At 41.6% G+C, this 23793-nt stretch overlaps 1 protein-coding gene across 4 annotated transcripts in view; it reads left to right on the top strand.

Moving 5' to 3' along the window:
* prex2 (phosphatidylinositol-3,4,5-trisphosphate-dependent Rac exchange factor 2) overlaps window positions 1-23793 on the top strand; it is a 91503-nt gene that overhangs the window by 26972 nt on the left and 40738 nt on the right. For all 4 annotated transcript variants that reach the window (XM_086306174.1, XM_086306173.1, XM_086306177.1 and 1 more), the window contains 15 exons: window positions 54-203; window positions 480-621; window positions 4803-4903; window positions 5898-6001; window positions 6098-6147; window positions 10541-10616; window positions 11508-11580; window positions 12816-12958; window positions 13635-13727; window positions 14357-14505; window positions 14602-14687; window positions 17657-17793; window positions 19154-19271; window positions 19954-20138; window positions 21976-22137. In XM_086306174.1, coding sequence (XP_086162300.1) covers window positions 54-203; window positions 480-621; window positions 4803-4903; window positions 5898-6001; window positions 6098-6147; window positions 10541-10616; window positions 11508-11580; window positions 12816-12958; window positions 13635-13727; window positions 14357-14505; window positions 14602-14687; window positions 17657-17793; window positions 19154-19271; window positions 19954-20138; window positions 21976-22137 — 1769 coding nt within the window. The remainder of the gene's footprint in view (window positions 1-53; window positions 204-479; window positions 622-4802; window positions 4904-5897; window positions 6002-6097; window positions 6148-10540; window positions 10617-11507; window positions 11581-12815; window positions 12959-13634; window positions 13728-14356; window positions 14506-14601; window positions 14688-17656; window positions 17794-19153; window positions 19272-19953; window positions 20139-21975; window positions 22138-23793) is intronic.

The raw sequence follows: 23793 nt of genomic DNA, 5'->3' as shown, positions 1-23793 counted from the left end.
GCTAACTAGAAGGCTAGCTGAGATTGTTTCTGCCTGTGTTTTCTCCTCCTCAGCTGACTACCACAGCAGCGGGAACATAGTGAACAACGGCTGGAAGATCCACAACACGGCCAAGAACAAGTGGTTCGTCTGCATGGCCAAGACCCCGGAGGAGAAGCAGGAGTGGCTGGAGGCCATCATGAAAGAGAGGGAACGCAGGAAAAGTAAGCAACTGTTTGTCAGTGTCAGGGCTTTTATTACACTCAGGGAAAGCTGGTCAATGTTTTCTCCTTAGCATCTGTCTTGATTTAAATAACTGAAAATATAGGCTGCGTTTTGGGAAAATCGATACAAAGCAATATAACTTGAATGATTAAAAACGCAAATAGATCCCAGCTGCGAACAGCATGTGGGATCTGCATCTAGGACTGAAGGGGGTTTCTTGAGTAGCTGTGTTATTTCCCTCAAGCAGATCACATGATGCACCCTCTCCTGTGTAGGTCTGAGGCTCGGCATGGAGCAGGATACGTGGGTGATGGTGTCAGAGAAGGGAGAGAAGCTCTATCACCTCATGACCAAGGGTAACCTCATAAAAGACCGGAAACGCAAGCTCACCACCTTCCCCAAGTGTTTCCTGGGAAGGTAAGGATCCTTCTGCTGGTCTTGATGTTTATTCCATCGAGTGTTCAGCCCTATGGGTTTTCTCTGTGTCATGTAAGCATTTTACCTGTGAGTAGGTCAGACTGCATGACTGTGCCGGGAGCCTTTCAAAGATTAAATCTGTATTCTGTGTGTCTCTAAAGATTTATAGGACCTTGTACTTGATGTTAAAAGAAGTGGTATTAGTAATGTAACGTAATAATAAAGATCAATTGGCCAGGATTTGTAAAGACAGCTGCTGGAAAGAAGAAAGCAATGGCACTTTCTGCTCAAGAGACTCTGTGTTGTGGAGCCGCCATCTCAGTCACGGGAAAATGAAATCCAGCGAGATTTAGCCCATGAATCTTATTTAAGGATTGTTGGTGTGGTGTCTGGGGATGGATCGGCCACTGAATGCCAGTCATAAATCACAGGCTAGATATCCCTGCGCGGCTCAGCTGACTGCCCCTTTTGCTCCCTCGCCCATGTTAGATTATAGTAAGCTGTCTGCAGAGAAATCCATGAGGTAATTGTTGTAGAAGGTTCATTATGCCAGAGGGCAGCTCTGTCTGTGTGTGCGTGTGTTACCATCAGAGTGTGTCACGCTCATTGTTGTCCTTGAATTTTCACAGTTAATTTGGGCGCGCTTTCCATATTTACTTTTGAGTCTGAATATGACTATCTCTCCTGCACTCGCTGACAGGTGACAGGTAAAAATATTTACCGTGAGTGGAGCTTTGCTGAAAATCTCGTCCTTGGGTTATTTTAGGTAAGCAGAAGTTGATGCCACCATTTGGGTATTTTGCTTTCATAATGTGAAATGCAGACGAATTGGTTTCACGTCAGTGTTGTAGGTTTCTGCGCACTTGTGTGCTTTAATGAGATAAAAGACTTGAATGCCTGACAAGGACGAACTTTTTTTTTTTTTTTGTAGTTCTACTTCAAATGAGATCAAATATGTGGGCACAGACACTTTTATCGGGAATCTGGGAACTGCAAAACTCTTTCGCTCGGTCCATTCGACATGTTCAGCATCCTCTCTTGTTATATAGCATCTATCCCATATTGTACCCCAATGTGGGAAGAGGACAAAGTGTGACTGAGAAGGTGGCGAACGTGGATAAAGATAATAAAAACAAGAAGCTTCTGATGATGACGTGTGGCAGCCAAAAATATGTTTACAGAGGGACGCCTGTAATTTTAAAGGCTCAGCTAAATCATTGAATGCTTCCAAAAGACGGCCTGGGTTGGATTCTGTTCAAGTTCTGATCCTCTCTAACAAATTTGCCTTGTAAACACTCCAGTACAATTCAGAATGAGCCATGTTTTCCATTTGTTATAAAATTGTACTTTCAGTTTGTTTTTCTTGAGTTGTTACAGTCACGTTGAAAATCTCCCGAGCTTATACAGTCATGTCAAAATCCCTGTTATTTTTAAAAGCATAAAGAGAGAGGAGGGGAGCAAAAACCAACCAAAAAGTCCAATTGGACATAGTTGTGGCCAAGTTACATGGCATGGTGGTTTGAAATGAAGGGTTACTTTCTCCTTTGGTCCACACAGACAACACCAGATCCCTTGCGGTCCGGAGAAGGAATGGATCTGTCAGCTGAAAAGATTAGCAGGATCAAACACTAGTCCGATGCGGTCATCTTGTTGAGTCTGAAGCGATCATATGGTGAGAAAGAAGCTCAGGGAAGCTTTCTTTGAAAACCTATCCCCTTACACCTGGATGACCACTTGTGGGTAAAAGGACATCTCTGGCCCCTCGGTACTTCTCCTGTCTGCACTGATTTCGGAGACGATTACATGTAGGCGTAATTGGCTTATGGAAACCAGCATTGTATGTCTCTGATGAAAACCACATTGCCTATGGCTTCAAGTCAGCCCACTCCCTCCATTGTGAAATGCTTTGCCATTATCCCCTTTCCACGCCTCCCCCTTTTTCTTTCTGACTTTTTCTTTTTAAAACAGAGGGCTATTTCTGTGTCTCAGAAAAATGTTATGATCTTATTTGAGGTTAGTTTTCTGCGAGAGGGTAATTCATCAAAGAAAATGTGTGTGAGAGCCACCTAGTCTGACATTATCATCCAATTTTAAACCTGAAACAAACAGAAAAACCATTTTCTACATATGATGGACTCTAGCAGTATATTGTCGTGACAGATGCTGGTGAGTATCTATGACAGTTATAGTAAATGGACTGGTTCTTGTATAGAACTTTGCTACTCTGCTTGAGCACTCAAACCGCTTTATACTACAAGCCTCATTCACCCACATATTCATACAGTCATAAATGCTTACACTTGGATGAACGCATCGGGAGCAACCCCTTATGCACCATGATCATGGACATGGGAAATGATATTGGAAAATGGAGAAACATGCGTAATTGCTTTCTTGCTGAGAGTTCTGTAAGAAGCCTTTTTATCTCTTGCAATGCTCTTCCTGTTCTGTAAATATGAAGTTATGCCAGCGGGTAGTTTGTTCAGCTCACCATAAAGACCACATGGGGGGAAACAGCTTGGCCGTCTCTGCCCGAAGGCACTAAAATGTATTTAAATGAAGCACCTTTAAAGCGCACTAATTAACACTTTCTGTCTTGTTTGTTTAGTCTATACCTAAGCATGTGTATATGAAGCTTCAGTTAGAGGCAACCACATCTTCTGACTGCCAAGCCAAGTACTACTCATATTAAACAAGCATAAAGACCTCCAGAAGTTCTACATAGAGCATCTCTCCCTGCCCCCAATAATATTTTTTTATGTGACTTCTGCTGGAAATAAAAGGATTATCCTAATTTCCTAAAAAGTTGACCTTTAAGCTTCGAATCTGTTTTAACCTTGTAAAATATTTGATTCAGTGGGAGATTAAAAAAAAAATAAATCCATGACAACATATAAGTAACCACAAAAATTCAAGTTTGGCTAGGAAATGTTACAAAAAAATGAATTCACCCAGTTTAACACACACACACACACACACACGTGAGGTGTTTACCTGGCATCATATGCAACTTGGTTTAGTATCTTGCCCAAGAGCCCTTTGGCGCACGGAGTTGCAGCAAACCTTGTGATTAGTGGGCAGTGTGCTCTACACTTGGGCCAAGGCTGCGCAGGATGTTTCCAGTTTTCTTCCATTTTTACTCGTAACTAGCGGCTCCATAGTGTAGCAGTGTTCATCTAACGAGCGAAAGAGCCCCAGTTTGATCCCAGAAAGATGCACAAATCCTTTTGGGGGTTATTTCAAGAAGGTATAAAAGCCATATTCAACTCCATCATTGACCTTTTCAGATCATTTCTCCATACAGAGGTTGTTATAGGTTTATGGTTTCCCCCGAGGTTTATTTTGGAGTGAAAAGACATCAGCAATCAGTGGTTCAAGAGTGTGACAAGCTGGCGGTGGCGTGTTCAGTAGTTGTTTCTCTAAAATCGTTTAAAAAAATGCTGCTTTTGGCTCAACTTTGACACCAGTTGCCCCCATCGTGGCCTGGAAGTGTGTTCCACAGGCTTTTGCGGACAGACGGGACATCAAGGATGTAATCAGATAGACTGCCGCTGCATTGCCTGTTCATGCTCAGTCCTCTCTGTCTTTACTCTCTGTCTCTTTTATTGAGTCACTAAATTATAAAGAATTATCCCATTAAGTTCATTTGGGCCAGAACATTGGATGCTGTGTTTGGTCCTTTTAGTGGTTGGTTTGTTTTTCTCTATCTAGTTGTAAATGGTGCAGAGGGGGGAAAAACCCACCCCCTAAAAAAACGTGTTTTTCTATCAAGAAATTCCCAAGCTTGAGTCAAATCCTCTGTTATTGATGTTATTAAATTGTGTGTCTAAATTAAATAAAGTCAAACTGGACAAAAAGCGAGAACTAAGGCCTGCTGGTTGTTTTAACAAACAAACCTGGGCCTTGACTGTAAATAAATCATTCCCCCTTTGCCAGCCCGGGTGTTTGTTGCCATAGTCACGTTGATTTAGAGTAAATGCAGTTTGTAGAAAGTTATGAAGGCTGTTTCTTCTCTTCTCTCTCCAATAATCACAAACATTGCCCTTTTATGAAGCGAGGAAATTTCCCATGGGTTTTCTGTGCATTTGTGTTGTGTTGTTGCGACTGAGCCACGTATGTTGCTGTGCCAGTTCTTTATTTTGAGCTTCTGTTTTTTGAAATTTATTCCCCCACCCGACCAGTGAGTTTGTGTCCTGGCTGATGGAAATCGGTGAAACGGACAACCCAGAAGAAGGGGTTCACCTGGGTCAAGCTCTGCTGGAGAATGGTATCATCCACCACGGTTAGTTTTTCATTTTTATCTCCCGTCCTCTCTCCCACTCAGACCCGCTTTATCATCCTTTGCTGTCCCACATATTAAATCAAATCTGCCACAGTCTAATTTACTTTGTGCTGCACAGTGTAGAGCATGCAAATGCCTGCCATTCCCTAACCTAACCTCTAGACATGTCTGAAGAATGCTGTACTTTCACTCTCTGGCTGGAGTCTACAAAGTAGCTGTGGCTCTCTTATTTATTTCTTAGCAGGTGTCCCATTTAAACACAGCTTTGACACAATGTTTAGGTAAGGGATTATAAATATTAATCTTTTCTTTCCTTAATGTTTGTGTTATATTTTCTCAGCTGCTGTTCTGTGGCTTTGGGTAACAAGTGTGTTTAGTGCATGAGACTTTAAGCTGGCTAACGCTCTGCATTCACACTAAATGGCGCATGCAGCCCTGGATGGTTTTTCTTTCTTTCTTTTTTCTTTCTTTTTTTTCCTCAAAAGTGTAGGGCCCCAAGTCAAGTTGTATCTTAAATCACTCAGGGGCACTTTATTGCTTCCTCAGTGAGAAATGAGATGGGGCTTTAGAGCTGTTCCTGACAGAGAGGAATAACTCAGAGCCCCTCCGAGCTCTCTCTCACGGTGCAGTTAGCAGTCCCCATGCGAAAAACGATAGAATATCTTTTTATTTAAAAAAAACAAAACAAAAAAAAACAAAAAAACTTTAATGGAACCCGCTCAGCTACAGCCAAGAGTACGGAGCCAGCTTTTATGACTGCTGGGGGGTCTACACGCAGTCCCCTGAAGCGAGAAAAGCAGGAAGCTCTGAGCAGCTGTGCTATCTGTGACTGCTCTATGTGGGGTTGGAGTCCTTTTCTTGTCTGGAGAGCTTGTTTCTCTGTGCAGCCCTGCTTGGTTTGAATGTGTTTTGGTTTTTTCTAATTTTCACATTTAAAGCAAACTGAATAATGCTCCCCTTCACTCTGGGGCCTGAATGTGTGGCATTTCTTTAGTCACAGACAAACACCAGTTCAAACCAGAGCCCGTGCTCTACCGTTTCCGCTACGACGACGGCACCTACCACCCGAGAAGTGACATGCACGATGTTATATCCAAGGTAACAGTGTTGCGGTGGAAACGCAAGTCGATTTAAAATCGCACTTTAAGCGCATATCGCTGAAATAACCCAAAGTCTCTCTCCTGTTCCTCACAGGGTGTTCGGCTGTTTTGTCGTCTTCACAGCCTCTTCACTCCCGTCATCAGGTGGGCGGTCATTTTCTTTTCCACTCCATTGCAGTCAAGCCAGGTGGGGGCACGTGTAGTTCAGCGTCTGGCTTTTGTGCCTAAAAATAACCCCTGCCTGCCACATACGAAAAAGTGACTAAGAGGGATTAGGTTGTGAACTATGAGCTCATTGTTTTCGAGGACTTGTGAGGAGTTGGCACAGGCTCCTGTGGGTGATTGAGCATGACAGGTTTTATCTGGCTGTTCTCAAGACGCAGATGTGCTGAAAGAAACTGAATCTATTCCCTCAATTTCCCTTCGATGTTTACATTCATGCTTAAAACAAAAATTGGTGATATTGTGATGAATCTCACATCATTTTTGATGCATCCGAGAGGAAAGTTTGTTGGAAAATGTTGTCATGATGAAGAATGTGAGTTAAGTGGGTGATCATTTGATTACAAAGAAGGTCCTCCTACAGTTTCCCCTTTTTGTTTGTGTGTGTGTGTGTGTGTTTTATAACCTAACACATGGTCTTGATCAACATGGTAAGCAGCTTAAAAGGTAATTCTAAATATCTGGTAGTTGTAGTAAGTAGTAAGTTTGACAAACATTCCCATATTTGTGGTGTTTTTACTTGCTTTTGTGGAGAGATCTTAATTTCATTCCACATTTTCATCAGTATAAAACCTGTTGTTCAATAAATAAAGCCAAAAATTAAAGTTATTCATGCAGATTGTTTTGTCAAAAATATATGACCAGGTTTCTGTGCTTGTCCCACTAGACATCAGTGTGGCGTTCGATACTGTTACAGCAATAAGAGATGTTGTGGGTATTGAAGGTACTGTGCAGTGGTGAGTCGGTGAGTCCTTTTCAAACACAAAGGTTAGTTAGCGAGTTCTCCAGGGTTCCGTGCTAGGACCAGTTCTATTTACATTATACATGCTTCCTTTAGACAGTGTAATTAGAAGGCATAGCATATGCATTGTCACTGCTATGCAGATGATAGCCAACTTTTTCTATCCATGAGGCCATATAACACACACAAATTAGTTAAATTGCAGGAATGCCATAAGCACATGAAGACCTGGATGACCTCAAACTTTCTATTTCAGATAAAACTGAGGTTATTGTATTTGGTCCTAGAAATCCAAGAAATGCAGTATCTAGCCAGATGCTCACTCTGGCTACATTACTCTGGCCTCCAGTAACACTGTGAGGAATCTTGGAGTAATTTTTGACCAAGATATATCCTTCAGTGCGCATATTAAACAAATATGTAGGACTGCTGTCTTCCATTTCCATCCAGTATCTCCAACATTAAAAACATCCTGTCTCAGAGTGATGCTGGAAATCTAGCTCATGCATTTATTACTTCTAGGCTTATTAATTCCAGGATGTCCTAAAAACTCCCTGAAAAGCCTCCAGTTGATCCAAAATCAACTAAATTCAAGACTACAGTTTCCCTCGGATGAGTCTCTGTACCTTGCAGCATCACGTGGCCCAGTCACAGCTCAACAGTGCCTCATTTTTTTTTTTTGTCTCAAAAACAGCTCTTAACACATTTCATTTAGAGTGACTGACATCATATTGATCTTGTTTTTTGAAAGGCACGCAGAGCCATTCCTGATTTAAAATGACATACAGCATGATGCAAAACAGTAATTAAACTTGGAAAATAAGCATGCTGGCTGGATAGAATGAGTAATGAAACTAATGTGACTTCTCTCAGTATCTTACAATAAGGGAAAATACTGGAAACTCCCCAAAGTGGACTCATCCAGCGTAGGCTATGTAGAAATTGTCACTTAGGCAAGTGCTTTTTGTTTTTAAAGCTTTACCTAGAGTGCCTAAATGTTTATTGGAGTATACAAGTTCTTTAAAAATCAGGCCTCGTTATATCTTAGAGACCTCACAGTGCACTCTCAGACTGCAGATTCCTTGGTTTTTCCAAAAGCAGAGAGGGAGGCAAAGACTTCAGCTACTCTCAGGATTTCTTTTTTGGAACCAGCTCCACGTTTGGACTCAGGACAGACACCCACTCTGTTTTTAATATTAGATTTAAAAATGTCTTTTTTGATAAAGCTTGTATTTAGGGCTGGGTCAGGTGACCCTGAGCAATCACTTAGTTATGCTGCCATTGGCTTAGGCTGCCAAGGGACTTCCCATGATATAATGAGGACTTCTTTCCATCCATTTCCTTCTTTGCTTCCTTGCTTCCGTAGTTTGGATTTTGTCCTGCCCTCCTGTGCTCACCCCCTAACTAGTTGCAGCACATGGCTGCCCCTCCCTGAGCCCACTTCTGCTGGAAGTTTCTTCCTGTTAAAAGGGAGTTTTTCCTTCCTGCTGTCACATAATCCATACTCATAGAAGATTGTTGGAATTTTGTCTACTAATGTAGACTCTCTACCTTAGAGTGGCGACTGTTGTTGGCGCAGTATAAATAAAATTGGATTGAACTGAGCTGAATCTGCTGGCCTGCTTTGGTTTTTACTTCTTATAATCTGACTTTAATTCTATTGCCACCTGCTAATGTGTCGTATGGCGAAACACAACATCAGAGTTGGCTGTTTATACTGATTTCAAATAACCCGAATAAAAGCTTGAATTTCACAACTATAAAACTGTGCCATGGCTAGCGGGGGCACGCTGATCCTTCATCTGTCCTAGCATAGAGACTTTTTTGTTTGCTCTAACTGCTAAAAACCCCAAAGGGTGAATTTGTGTGTGTATGTTTGGATTGTCAGCATTCAGTCCACTGGTGTTTTTGTGTTGAGGCCAAAACTCTTGGCGTAAAAACTCCTGTTGGTGAACTTGAGTTGTGTGCGTTGTTAGCTCACATATCTGCGCAGCGCATTCTCCCTGGGAAGCCAGTACAATGCATCACAGGGCCTGGGAATGCCAGAGTTTAATTGGAGCAACCAGCCCCTGCCTAATTAGGTGGAATTTCCTGGCAGAGTAAGAGCGATTAGGCAAAGATGGGGGTATATACTATGCAGACCCCATAACCCTCTGCAGCTTCTTTGCCCCCCTTAAGCCTCTGCTTTCATTACAAGAAATCAGTGAAACCAGCCACTCCAGGGGATCTCGCTGCAAAGGAGCAAATGCCCACTTAAGCTGTTGTACACAGTTATATGTTGAAATAGATAATAAGAACAATTTTTCATCATGTACACAGGGACACTAGAGCCAAGGCCACTCATAAATATTCTTTACATACAATGGGGGGAAAAAAACTGTCATTTTTACCTCAGCATTTGAAATGTTGACAAGTTTTCCTCATTATGCTGAGGAGTCCTCCAGAAGCTCAATATTTACTGATGCATGGGTAGGATTTTCAGAATAACAAACAGTATGGAAAACTGCTTGATTAATTTCTCACTCCTGAGCAGTGGATTAAAGCTTGAACTTTCAGCATCCTCCGTGTAATTTATTCTAAGGAGTACTTAGAAAGTACGACAGTTGCATCCGTTTGCTCACAAAATGTCAAGACAAACTTTGTCATTGGACAGCAAGTTAAAAACCACCTCTCTGACCTTTCCCTCTGTTACTCCTCAAACTGCTGTTTCCTTATCCTCGACATATGGCTGCCCAATGGGCCGTTGTTTACCCCCATTTTTCACTCTGACAGCCTCACTTTGCACCAGCCGCTGAAGCCCAACTCTCACTGGCTCTAGTATCCCATTTTGGGGGAAATGCAGGGTGGCTCTTGGTTCCTCTGTCAGAGTGGTTTATGCATGGTGCGACATGGCTTCCAGCTGTACTGTCCTCATCCAAGACTAGCGCAGGCTGTCAGGCACAGTTATGTAACAGAAAGTTTCAGAATGGATCAAACATGGCCGCGCTTGGCCTCTAACAATTCACTTTCTGAAGAGTACCAGGAGTCTGAAATCAGACTTTAACTTGGCCCACAAGTCTTGTTTGACTTGTCTGAACTGTGTGTGCTAGAAAGGCCTGTGTATGTTTAGTTTTGTGTCCGCGTGTGTAAGCGTTTGCATGTGCTGGAAGCGGTGGAGTGGTGTAAGTCACGGTGGTTCTGGACTTTCCCGGCCCTGCAGCTCAGCCCCTGCGTGTCCCCGGGGAGGCCCCTGTGTTCATGGGAAAGTCACGGCTCCATTTCAAACAGCATTCTCGGGGTCTGGCAAAGTGCGGCTGTGTGGGTAACACTGAGAAAAGCAACCCCATACTGACATGGAGCACCCCAAGGCCAAACACCAGCCAGTACTTGAAACGAGGCCACATCTCGCTGACACTGGGAATTATTATCCCTCCTTTTGGGCATTGTGTTTAAATAGACCAAGCAATTATTTCTCTACATATTCTTTGCCTACATTTTTTTTTCACATTTAAAGCAAATAGTAAAATTTAAAATACCAAGAACTTTCTTTTCCAGATCCCTCTATTGATATCTTCTGCTTTTGTGCCCATCCAGGGACAAGGACTATCATTTACGGACCTACAAATCAGTGGTCATGGCTAACAAGCTCATAGATTGGCTTATAGCACAGGTAAGCTCTTTCGCTGCTTCACAAATGTTATTTAATAAGAATACAAGTTGTTGAATTTGTCTATTTTGCTTGTGCAAAGAATTTGATGAAGTTAGATTATTATTCTGAACACCATTTTTTTTTTCTTTAAATTCAGATACTTTCATATAGTTTCTTGTGTGTTTTTTAAGAAGACACCTTTCCATTAGTTTCTGGCCATGTTGAAAGCACATGTCCCACCTCTTCCCCTTTCAAGCATAGAAGTTTAAAAAAAATAATTCTGGGAGCGTCTGCTGTTGTTACACGTCAGTCACTTCAGATGTGCAGCAGAAAAAAAGACACCATCAGACTTGAAGCTCTCAAAGGAGCCGAGAGGAAACGAAAAAAGAAAAGCAGAATTGATTGGATAGCAAAGCTTTATTGACTATGACAGGAAGTTCTGAGGTTGACAGATTGATAGTCCTGTTCGGGACGACAACAAAGGGATGAAACATATATGGTGACCAGCAACCACAGAATCACTGGCAGTCATTACATGCTTGTGTCTGCGTAAATGTGCGTGTGTGATTGCGGTATTCCATATGCATGTGTTTGAGTCGGTGCAGTGGAGTGGCTCTCGCTTCTTCAGTGGGACTTCAATAGCTGTCACACTATACTGTCTAGACATGATTTTGGCTCTGTTTAAGATCGAGTGTGCAGAGGCTCTGCTGGCCTTGAGGGCTTTTGGACGCAAGAACAAAGGAGGGGTGTGAATGTGACATTTTGACTGCACTCTAAACACACAATGTCCTTTGTTCTGTTTTCTCTCATCCTCCTTTGCTTCTTTTTTTTATCTTCTGACTTATTCACTATACCCACTCTTCACGCTTACATCTGTCTTATTTCTCCCGCGTGTCCACTCTTCTGGTGCAGGGGGACTGCAGAACGAGGGAGGAAGCGGTGATCTTGGGGGTGGAGCTCTGCAACAATGGCTTCATGCATCACGGTACGGCACTTTCCACTCCTGATTAAAATAAAAGGGGAAAAAATCCTGCAGTAAATGAGAGATGAATGCTTTGGTGAAACCACGCAGAGGGCGTCTGGCATTTAGCGTCCTGTTTTAGAACATAACCACACTTGTTCTTTTTCCATTTCTACTTAATATCCCTCTGACATGCTACAGGAATAGAACTATTTTCCAAACCAGTGAATATAAGTGCGTGTGTGATGCTTGCATACCATCATTAATTCCATGTATGCATGTTCCCATATACTGTATGCACTGTATATGTCTTAAGTAACTAAGTGCTATGGGTAAATACATGAAAACTGTTTATCTGTAAGTGCAAAACAGACAGTGGCCATGGTTACAGTTTGCTTATGAGAGTCGGATTTGTTTTTAACTGCGCACCTCCCCTGTGCCAAAGTCCACATCATGCACACTACAGTATGAATCACAGCATGTCACCTCGTACCCCCATGATGCAACTGCTTCAAACTACCCGCAGTTCAAGCCTCACACTACAAATTACCAGCACATCTCCAGAACATAACAACCCCAGCCATCAAACTTCCTGTCACTTCCACTGCCTACAGGGTAATTTCATAATTTCATTTCGTGCCTGTAAGTTATTTGCCCTCACGATGTAGCTATATCTGATCTTGAGAGGAATGAAGTGAGGAAATGTTAGAAGGAAGCTCTGTTCTTTCCCCTCAGGGCTATTTTTTGGTTTAAAATTGAAAGTCATAGTGGATATGTTATGTTGCCCCTGAGACCTGGTTTGTTCAAAAGATTTTTTTTTCCTTTTGCCATAAAAGTGGGGTCTCATTGTTTCCCAAAGTGTCTATTTGTGCATTTGGCGTGCAAATACTACTGCGGTCACACTTAGATGGGTTTAAACTTCTTAGCGTAATGCAAAAAGAGTTTTTTGCTAAATTTAACATGTTCTGCTTCTGCACAGCACCACACAGTGAGGTTACTCCCTCAGAAGTTGTCTGGGTCCAACATTTTAAATCCACCTTTCAAGTAACAATTTTTTCCGACACTCGCATACATTAAAAAACAATTAAAATTAGGATCTCCTATTACTTTCAGATATAGGTAGGAGTCAGATAACAAGCTTTAACACATTCACATTTAGCTATCACATTAAACTGTACTTGGCATTTGTAGCTAAATCTGTGGACTGTTGAACTTTCCAGTCACACTTTTCATATGTGACTTTGTTGTCACTCCCTCAGTGCTGGAGAAGAGTGAATTCAAGGACGAGCCCCTACTGTTCCGCTTCTTCGCTGATGAGGAGATGGAGGGTTCCAACACAAAATACAAACCTATGAAGCATGACCTGAAAATACTTGAAAATGTCATCTCCAAGTCTCTCCTGGTGAGTGCTCCTTGGTGGATTATTGATCGATTATTGCTCACTCCGACTGATATGCTGTGGCTTGCTGGGATTTAAGATAAGATAGAACTTTATTAATCCCTCGGGTGGGTTCCTCTGGGAAATTCGACTTCCAAAAAAAGCACAGCAACGACCAAAGTTACAGTTACAGAACTGTTTTATTTATATATATATATATATATACACACACACACACACACACACACACACACACACACACACACACACATATATAAATACAGAGACAAATATAAATAAAATATACAAAGGGGATAAATAGAATAAATAGGAATAAAAAATAAAAATACAAGTGAATTGCACATTTCAAGTATTGAGTCTATTGCACTGTTTATTTATTATTTATTTATTTATTATTATTATTATTATTTATTTATTTATTCACAACTTGGAGCAAAGTGGAAACGCTGTAAATCATTATGCAGCACACAGCTGTGAGAAGTAAAAGTAATAACGCTACAAAAGTCCATTTTATACCTTGGTAAGCAAACCTTGTTTGTTTTTTTGTTTTTTGCAGCAAGCGAGCAGACAGAAATGTGTGTGCTATCGGTCTTTAATAGTATCTTCTTCTGCTGTGTCCGTGTTTGTGCTTGGTCTGCTCGCTTGGGATTTTGCTGATGCGAGACATGTTGTTTTCCAGATAAGGCCCAGTGATGGAGGCTATGGCTTTACCCTGGAAGAGAGGAATCGAGTCCCCATAATCAAATTTGTTGAGAAGGGCTCCCCAGCTGAGGTGACACGGTCTCACACACAGAGATGCACAAAAGCACAATCGTGAAGTTTCTTCTGTACTTCTTTGAAGCCTTTTTGCAACGTGTTAGTAATGTTTATGCAAAAAAAAAAAAAAAAATGCATTCCAGGCATAAAGCTCTCCTCGAGTTGCTCCTCATTTAGCAGATCATAGGTTATAGAGAATAGGAAGGAGCACTGCTAATGTGATTGCTTTGATTTTATTTTCAAAGATGAAAGTAAAGGCAGAGCTGTTTTGCAGATGTGCCAGCCAGTAGAAGTCTTTTGTTATTAAAATGTGATTCAGTCATTAGTCACGAAAAATAGAACCTCGTGACTCTTTGCCCTTCCTCTAAACCTGCTTTATTGTGATGTGGCACTAATGCTACCTTTAGTGCTTTCATACAAATATGTGTGATGTCTTAAAAAAAATTAAATCCTCAACAGGATCCAGCTGTGTGCTGACAGACACAAGTTACCCAGTGTTGTCTCCTAATGCTGGGAGTGTGCGTGCTTTTCATTGTGATTCAAACAGTCCACTGTGATTCTGCGTCACATTAAGACCGAATGTGTGACTTAATCCTTTTCTATAATTTATATTTATTTCTCTTGCTCTTCATATTCTCTTTCAAGATGGCTGGTCTGGAAGTGGGGAAGAAGTTGTTTGCTATAAATGGAGACCTGGTGTTCCTCAGGCCTTTCTCTGAAGTTGAAGCTCTCCTTAAGCAATGTTTTAACAGCAAAGGACCCCTCCGAGTGCTGGTCAGCACCAAGCCTAGAGAGTAAGTGTCAGATCTTTGCACGCACACGCAATGTCAGTTTCATCTTATTGTGTGCATATCCCAGCTCGGTAATTTACTCTTTCCTTTCATTTCCAGGACGATTAAGATTCCAGACTCGGCCGATGGCTTGGGATTCCAGATCCGTGGATTCGGTCCTTCTGTGGTCCATGCTGTTGGGAGAGGTAAGAGATTGCAGTTTCCACCACTTGAGCTGTCTGGCCTCATCAGCAAAAGTCTTTCCATCACCTCTTTGTTATTGTGGCACAGCTGGCGAGCAGCTGCTACACCAGCTTTGGGGGTGTGCGTGACTTGGCTGCGGTGTGACATGATCGCAATGATTTCCATGCACCTACTCGCATTTTTCTTAGCAGTTCGATTAGGATAGGAAAGTTTGATAGGAAAGGCTTTGTTCAGCAATTCTCCTTCACCGATCAGTTTGATAGGAAAGCACTCTGCATTTTTTGCTCTAAATTCATCAGGCTTCTTACCTAATGCAGCATATTTAGTTACACTGCTATCAGGGCTGGCATGAGGTAGGGTCCAATCAAAAAACAATTCGTCTCCATCTCAAGGGAATTGAATCTTTTATTTTTCCCCGCCTTAAGCAATCTAAGTCAGATTGCAGAGTATGTGCTTTCGTGTCAGCGTGCATGTGTGCGCCTGCATGTGTTGACTTGATGATGTGGTTGCTTGGGAACCTGGTGTGTGTTTAAGTGGATGCTGCGATCCCCGGGGACAAAGCTCAATATATATAGGAGGTGTCTCATTCCTTGGACTGTTCCCTGGTGTCTGAGGTCAACAGGAGCTGGTAATACCAATTAGAGATGAAGAAACCGAGGCACAGAAAAAGAGCAGTTGCACAAAAATCTCTGTCGTGAAATTAATTTCACACAGCAATTCAGCGTATTGGCACTGTTGCTTGACACCGGTGTTGCACATTTTTGTAAAATAAGTGTTTAATGCGAACCAGGCATCTATATTTTTACAGCTGTGGTCAGCAGTTTACATACACTCATCATAGGCACGAATGCCATGGTTTGTTTGGGGGTTTGATTTCTTTAAACTTTTGTCTGCAGTATACATCACTGCTGTGATGTGCAGTCAATTTTTGTTTTACAAGTTTGAATTTATTTAGGATTTTAGGATTTTCTCTAATCTAATTTGTTTAAAGGGTTAAAGGTTAGGCTTTCAAACCTAAGAACATAATGTCAGCTGTCAAGTATGGTGGTGGTAGCGCCATGCTGTGGAGCTGTTTTACTCTCAGTGGTACTGGTAGGTTGCAAAAAGTGGATGGTAGGAGGATTGCATCTAAATTCTTCAGCTTCACCTCAAATCAGACAGCTAGATGGTTGAAACCTGGACAGAGGTGAGTGTTCCAGGACGATGATCCCAAACACATATCAAAACTGGTTTTAGAACAGATAAAGCATGCTAACATTATGCTTCAGGAATGATCTTCCCAAAGTCCCAAACTGTAAAGTATGTGGGAAGCTTGCTCCATGTCAGGAAGGCAACTAATTTAAATTAAGTCTACCGATTCTGTTAAGAGTGGTCAAATATCAGGCCAGAGATATGTCACCATGAGAACAGATGACAAGAAGCTTGTTGATTGTCCCTTCTCATCATAGTTGGTGAGGGTTCATGTGTGTATTTGAGCCCGTATGTATAATTTTGACCCCGTGGGGATTAGAGAAAATCCAAAATAAATTCAAACGTCTTGTATTTTTAAAGTCAGTAAAGATGTATGCTGTACAATTATTCCACAGTGGAAAAAGAACAGTTTAAAGAAATCAATAAAACGCCAGACTTATCATTATATTCATGCCCGTGATGACTTCACGTAATTTTTGACCACACTTGCAGAAAATCAGAAGTCTAGATGGATGTGTGTGTTATTGTGTTGGTTGTTTTTTCCTTATGATATAGACATTTTTCACCTTAAAATGTCTTAAACACGTAGAAAAGTCTTGAATGTAGTGTAAGTAGAAGGCACTAGCCTTATGGAGTGCCATAGCACGACTCCACATGGCCAGAAAGCCATCTTTCAGCTAGTTAACTAGCTGAATCCTCCTTGAGTTGTCTAAAAATTGTTTGGTGCTATAGCCAAAATGCTAACTACTGAGGATTCAACTGAAGTTTCAACTTTTGACCATTATGAGTACACCATCTGGGTACTTGAGCTGCCCTTCATTTAGTTGTGCTTATCAGTGTAAACACACTTATGCACTCTAAATAGTGTAATAGTACTAAAGTATGCTGTTGTAAACGCAATTAACATAGCAAGCAATAAACCTGCTAAACACTAGTATGTTAATACTGTTGGGGTGACCTTTCTAAAGGAGCAACTCACCTGAGACTGGGTGCTTAGAGAGTTATTGATTATTATATTTTATCGTTCATTAGCAATACATGCTTATCCTTTTAGAGAATCCCAAGGCCTGTGGGGGGATTGGGCAAAAAGGCCACTTAGAAGATGTTGAAGCCCTTGTAGAAAGCATAAAGAAAATATAAAAATGTTTTGAACAATACTCATTCATACTGGACTTTGCTAAGTGTGTTTTTAATGTAATATGTAGACTCTTCTCTTCTACTCTATTAATAACTAGAATATCCTTGTCTATTGTTGATATATTATAAGTTCAGTTGATGTGGAAAGGAAAGTACACTGGATATGTCCGTCCCTGCAATCTTCGGCCAAGTGATTACAGATTCCTTACATTGCAGCGTGAGGTTTTCATGATGTATTTTTAAGGAGCTGAGAAAACAAATGGGAGGAATATTTAGTCTGCCATACACTTCCTTCTGATAGCTGTAAACCTTGAAGTTCTCCTATGGTCTGAATCACATCCCTCAGAGGCCTTCGTCTACCCCAGATAAACAACTTCCCTCCTCCCTGCACCACACTCTCCCTCTCACACTCCTCCTGAGCTGCCAAAAACAGGAAACAGTCTTGTAAATACAAAGCAAAAAAAAAGAATGTTGTTCAATCTAATTTTGCATACAGGATGTGGAAAAAGTGACAATTATTTTCTTTTAGGATGTGCTCATGTTTTTTTCATCCGGTTTCAGCATGCACCTGCAAGATAACGTGCGGTAGCTCTTACTCTTTTCACCCCTCCTTCCCCTTGCATCTCTGTCTGTCTCACGCCAGGCACAGTGGCAGCAACTGCCGGTCTCCACCCAGGCCAGTGCATTATAAAGGTGAACGGTATCAATGTGAGCAAGGAGAGCCATGCCAGCGTCATCGCTCATGTCACAGCGTGCAGGAAGTATCGGCGACCCACGCAGGTGAGACTGGAGGAAGAAAGGAAAAGCAAAAAGGGATAAACTGCAGAGTAAATCTAACCAGATACAAGGATTTGTCAAGGGGGGTGGGGGTGGGATGTCATCCAGCGGTAATGAAAAAGTATTTAATTTTTATTATGTGTCACTGTGGAGCAGAGAAAAAAATGAATAAATGATTGTCTTGCTGGAAAAATAGAATTCGTTTCTGCAAATTTGTTAGTAGAAGTGCAAAAGAGCAGAAAATAAGGGAAACTATTTACCCTGGTTCTCTCTGCCTTTCCTTCATTTGGGTCATTACGCAAAAATAATAGTAGTTTTGGCTTCTTTAGCACTGACCCCTGGCTCACAGTGGTGGGCTTGTTGTGGGAGACTGGCAGGCTGCAGATAGAGGTGGGAAAGGATCCCGAGGCTGGCTGGGGGTCAGAGTGGGTGAGAGTCTTGGAGTAAGACTGATCGAAGATGGAAGGAAAGAGGGGGATAGTGTGGGGTAGGCTAAACAGCAGACAAGAGTAGGAGGAGAGCTCGGTCCACCTGTCGAAGGTGGGAAACGGTGAAAAATAGAAACCCCAGGGTGTGTGTATGGTGTGAGTTAGTGTAGTGTGTCATTATAATTGAGCCTCGTGTGGACCTCAGGCTTAATGGTGCACTAGAGTGTTCCAAAACTCCTGGAGATCTGGTTTCCATCAAGTGTGGACCCGGAGGAACCACCCTCTCGCTCTTTGCGTCTTTGTGTGTGTTTGTATATGCGTGCCTGCGTGTGCGGTTGTGCACTAGAAAACCACAGACCAATGGGACGGCGCAGCATGTAGCCTTGGCAGAAAACCCTCTGTGGGCTTGGGTGTAGAGAAAGGACACACACACTCAAATACACACAGGGCATGCTAGAGTGGGTTGATGAGTTTGGCATGGGTTTGCTTTTGCGGTCTCACCGAGAGCCATGTTTCCATATGTTTGTGAAGACTTTTCACTGTATGCTCTGCCAACCCAACTGTGACACTGCACACCATATCTAGGCAGAATCCGCTAAACGGGCTGCAACAAACCTCCAGCCTCAGCTTGTGTACACATGCACACAATCAACAGAGTAATAGAAATTCCACCTGTTAAACACCAGGGTTGGAGGGATAAGAGTGATGCTGCAGTAGATTGATTCATGTGGACAGTTGTGTACATATGGGCCTATAATTTCTCCAGTTAAATTAATTGTAAATTAAAAGACACAGACTACAGTTAGTCAATTTAAAGTGTAAATTGGGGGGAAAATTTCATTTTAGCATTTTCTTCACTAATATGATACAAAAATAATGTTATAAAAAGTTCAAATGAAATCCATCTTTAATTATTTTTTCTTTAATGTATTTAGCAAGATACTATCAAGTGGGTCTACAACAGCAGTGAGAACGCCCAGGAGGACAACCAGAAAACTAACCAGAAACCCATCCCTGAGAAGAATGGAGATGGCTTTGAGTGTAAAGTCGAAGGTGACGACACACGCACACACATGCTCATTCACAAGCTACATGGGAATATGTCATTTTGGCAAAGTGCTTCTTTTTTTTTTTTTTTCCTTTTCTCAAAGTGTCTGTGGATGTAATGCAGGGTTGTTCACAGGAACACAATCCCATTACCTCCTTCAGTTAACAAGTAAAACATAGCTCCAAACATGCTCATCTGGAATGTGTTAGTGTGAGAACAGCTGCCCCCTCTGGCTCATCAAGTGTTCATTTGCCCCTGCAATTTATGCATCCCAATGAGAGAGTAAAACAGGAAAGCTATTCCCTTCATAGCAAACAGCTCTGTCAGGATTTATAACTACATTAGGTCACTGCTTTACTGTAGGGCTGGTTAACTTTCTGCTCTTGGAATTGCTCCGGGGTTTGTTTTTTTTGTTTTTTGGAGGGAAATGGAAGAAAGCCACGAGCAGAAGGTCTTTCTCTGAAATTATCTGCAGATTTGGTGAACAGAGGCCTCCCACAGTTCTAAGTGTGGTGATGAAAACACTGGAAAAAACTGCATCAGTGCATTGTAGAACATTATTACATGTCATTATAATAGTTTCAGGCATAAATACCGCCTTGTTGCTTCGCCAACATAAACATAAAAAGTTTATACTATGTTTTTTTAAATTTTTTATGTCTTATGTTTTTGTGTCTCCAACCTCAGAGGTAATGGACAAAATCAACACTATAGCTATCATTGATGGAAAAACAGACCATGTAAGTCTGACAGTAGACAATGTCCACCTGGAGTACGGAGTGGTGTACGAGTATGACAGCACAGCTGGCACCAAGTGCCATGTACTGGAGAAGATGGTTGAACCCAAGGGATTCTTCAGCCTCACTGCTAAGGTAAAAATGCAATTACATGAATACATTACATTTCCTTTCTCATTAGGGGTGTGTGTTTTACTTATTTATCTTAATGCAAAAATAATTGGTAGGCTAGTTGGTAGCTTTTATAGTAGATATTTGTCCAATATCAAATTTTCCAGCCTTACATTTATTAGCATTTTCTCTCATGTATTGTATTTGTTTAACTGAATATGACTCATAAAGCTACTTTCAGGTCCTTCCTTATTTACAAGGAGTTGTCACAGCACATAGCCCTGCATGTCTGATTTAGCCTTACTTAAATCCATTTCCTGATGCAACCCTAGAGAGATTTTTCTCCCCTCTGGAGACTGAACTGGAGATCTTTTGCTTGTTAGGTGAATGTGTTAACCTCTACACTATGGATTCATTAATTGCAGGCCTCATGTGATTCACTATTACTAAGGCAGGAGGCAAAGTTTGGTGTTTAGTGCTCTGCAAAAATGCAGAAAAGCCCCCATGAGGTGTGTATTCTCCACCTGACAGGGAACCCAGTAGTTGAAGTTCTCTGTGTTAGCAAATCCACATCTAGCAGAATGTCTTATTCAGCTAGTAAAAATCCCCCTGAGCGTAATTTATCAAGCAAAGATGTTGCGTTAAGCTGTGACTTTCATCCTGGATGGTTGTGGACAAAAAGAGGGACGACAGTGAAAGAGAGGGAGACATTTTATTACCTTTTATATGATGGATAGTGGTGCTTATTACCAAAGAGCAGCTCCTTGCTTGGTAAGGGATAGCAGCAGACAAGATGTGAACAGACTTTACATCTTGTCTGTGTTTTAGCCGGCTCTTGAGCAGGAGTCTACTAACACACGAGACTTTTCTTCTCAAATTTGACAAGATGCACAAATTCCACCATAAATTCCAGTGTAACGTTTTTGTTGTCACTAAATCCAACAGCTTTCCTGCTGTGCAGATTGGAGTGGAGCTTGAAGCTAGTGAAAAGAGACAGCTTTATTTTAGTCGTGTTAGTTCTCAGCTGGGCTAAGTGCATGCTTTTTACATCCCAGCAGTGATGTTCACAGAATGATCATTATTGATTTAAGATACACAGAGGATGGAAGACTCACTCAGACACAGATGCACACTTGCTGATGTGGGAAATGAAACACAGTTTGAAGCGTATTTCTGCCAAATTTCATGATGAACAACATCTGTCTTGTTTATGGTAAATTAGACAAGATCACATTTGGGTACATGTTTTTAAGTTGATCTAGATTTACTGTTCTTGTCCTCTAAAGTGTATGAAAGCTCTCTTCTAAACACTGCCGATGACATGCACAAAACAACACTTGCCATAACTTCTCTCACTATATGCAATATCTCTTTTCTCCCAAGTAAAATTTTAGTATTATTATAAACATCTGCTCCCGCATTCCACACCGTCCTCTGAGATCTGTGTGATGTTGAATTTTAATGTTGGTTATGCTGTCGGGGTGCATGGGTTGTCTTGTGCTTCAGTCTCTTCCTGCTGTTACATTTCCTCCCTCGCTTCCCACCCTCCTCCACTGGGCATCTCATTAAGAAGGCTCAGAGTTTTGTGTGTCTTATTGTCTTCATATCTTATCTCTGATTTGCAGTCTTCATATAAACAGTATATGCATCACAATAATATTCATATTGGAATTAAACTCCTGATGAAATGCTGCAAATAAATCTGCCCTCTGTCCAATTTTGATCTTGTTTTCGACTGAATAAGGAGCTTGGTCATTCATTTACATCCCATTAGTTCCCCCAAAAGGGATTTTTTTTTTAAAAAGAAACATTTGCATATCATTTAATCAACCCTGACTTTGTTTACTCTTTCTGAAATCAGATCCTGGAGGTACTGGCGCGTAATGATGATGCGCTGGTGCAGATGTGTGGAAGGTTGATTTCCAGCTGTGATCTGATCCCAGAGGAGCTGCGGGTGCGCCTCAGTGCCATGCATAGTGAGAGGGCAGAGCACATTAATCGACGCATCACTAACTACAGAAAGGTAACTGTTTGGAGGGCCTTGAGCAGTCTCTTGTTGCCATGCTAAACTGTACAGCTTGGAAGTGTGAGTATGGACAATTCTCTAAAGACCTACAACAATAGAAACAGGATGCAGCTGGTGTGGAGATACACGCTTGCATAGATCCACAACATAGTTTTGCTCCTGAAAGAAAGACTGGGAATCCTTTCTGAAAGCTATAAAACATAAATATAGTGTAACAGGACTTGTAGAGGGATTTTCACTAAATACTTACTGGAAATGAAAAGAAACTTTAGTGTTAAGGACTTTAAGCACACTGAAAAGATACAGACAAGGTACACATGCATATTTTTCTCACTGTGCTGATTTTGTTTCCATTAAAGTATCAAGGTGCATCAGTCAGTAAATGGACTGGACCGTAGTACAAACAAGTTCAACCAAGAGCTCAACTATCTGAATGCTTCTTAGCGGCACATGTAACGAGTGGTCGTTGACCTTCAAGACTTATTAAGCCAAAGTGTCTTGCTGACTTCCACACTTATTGCTGACTTTGTGATTGTGCCCACAATATAGCGCTTTGCTTTCAATTACAGCTGGTAAATGACAGAGCCAAAGCATTTTCAGCACTTTTCATTCACATCTGCAAGCATGTGTCTATAGGCAAAACAACACATGCAAGTGTGCGTGAGAGGGAGAGAGGATCTGACTCAACATGCGATTGTGCCTTGGATTCATTACCAGTCACTTATAAATATCTCTGCATAGCCACAGCCAGCATTTTTTTGTTGTGTAAGATCCCCTCATGCAGCAGAGCATTCCTTCTCAGACCCCTAGAGAAAAAGAGCAAGAAATGTATGTAGAGAGAAAAATGAAATGACAGGAAGACGGAACAGAAAATGATTAGAAGGAGACATGAGCTTGGAATAAATTTTTCTGACTTATTCGGAGATCGCGTGGATGTGTTAAATGACTCTTCGGTCACTGAAGGTCACTTCATTGTCCATGTGAGTCATCTGTTCAGTTGAAACAACAGCTTCACACTCCAGCTTTAAGAAATAAAAGATGAGAAATGTTTGCTTACAGGGATTTTTTTTCAGGTGTACGTTAGGCTTGTGTTATCTGCCTAAGATGCTAATACCTGATCTGATGGCTTAAAGCATCTGTTGTATATCCAAGACAGGATTCAGGCCCGGTGGGGTGGGTTCACGCAAAGTGCAAAGAAAAAAAAAATACCTTCATGATATTCTGTATCAGCTGTATTGGTGACAACGTCACTGCGTGTTGTGTTTTTACAAATAAAGTGCAACTCTTAAAAGAGGTTTCCTTGCACAACAGGGTCAGTTTGGGGTAGAATTAAAATGAATATTGGCGTTGCAGTCACTGTTAACTTTTGTCTTGTACCAGCACGGCATATGGGACACCATCGCAACATCCTCACAGAAAGACCGGCATGTTTGAATTAATTTTTTTGGTCTTTTACAATAGTTCTGACCTCTATGAGCTTGACCGTTATGAACGCCGAGCACTCCACCAGCTGTTCAGTTTGCTTTCTACTGCGCACAGCTGTAAACATGGCAAAGCGAAAGAGGAATGATGTCACCGGTGTAGCTAGGTGTAACTGAAATGGATTAACACAAGGCAGCCATCCTGACACGAGGCTTTCGTTTTGCCATTTTC

Source organism: Aulonocara sp. 'chitande type north' Nkhata Bay, linkage group LG9 (assembly GCF_057382095.1).
Source record: "Aulonocara sp. 'chitande type north' Nkhata Bay isolate Kocher_YH1m ecotype deep benthic linkage group LG9, A_spYH_male_GT1.1, whole genome shotgun sequence".
NCBI classification, from domain to species: domain Eukaryota; kingdom Metazoa; phylum Chordata; class Actinopteri; order Cichliformes; family Cichlidae; genus Aulonocara; species Aulonocara sp. 'chitande type north' Nkhata Bay.
Note: the sequence above shows the minus strand (reverse complement) of the source record. Positions and strands in the feature narration are given on the sequence as shown.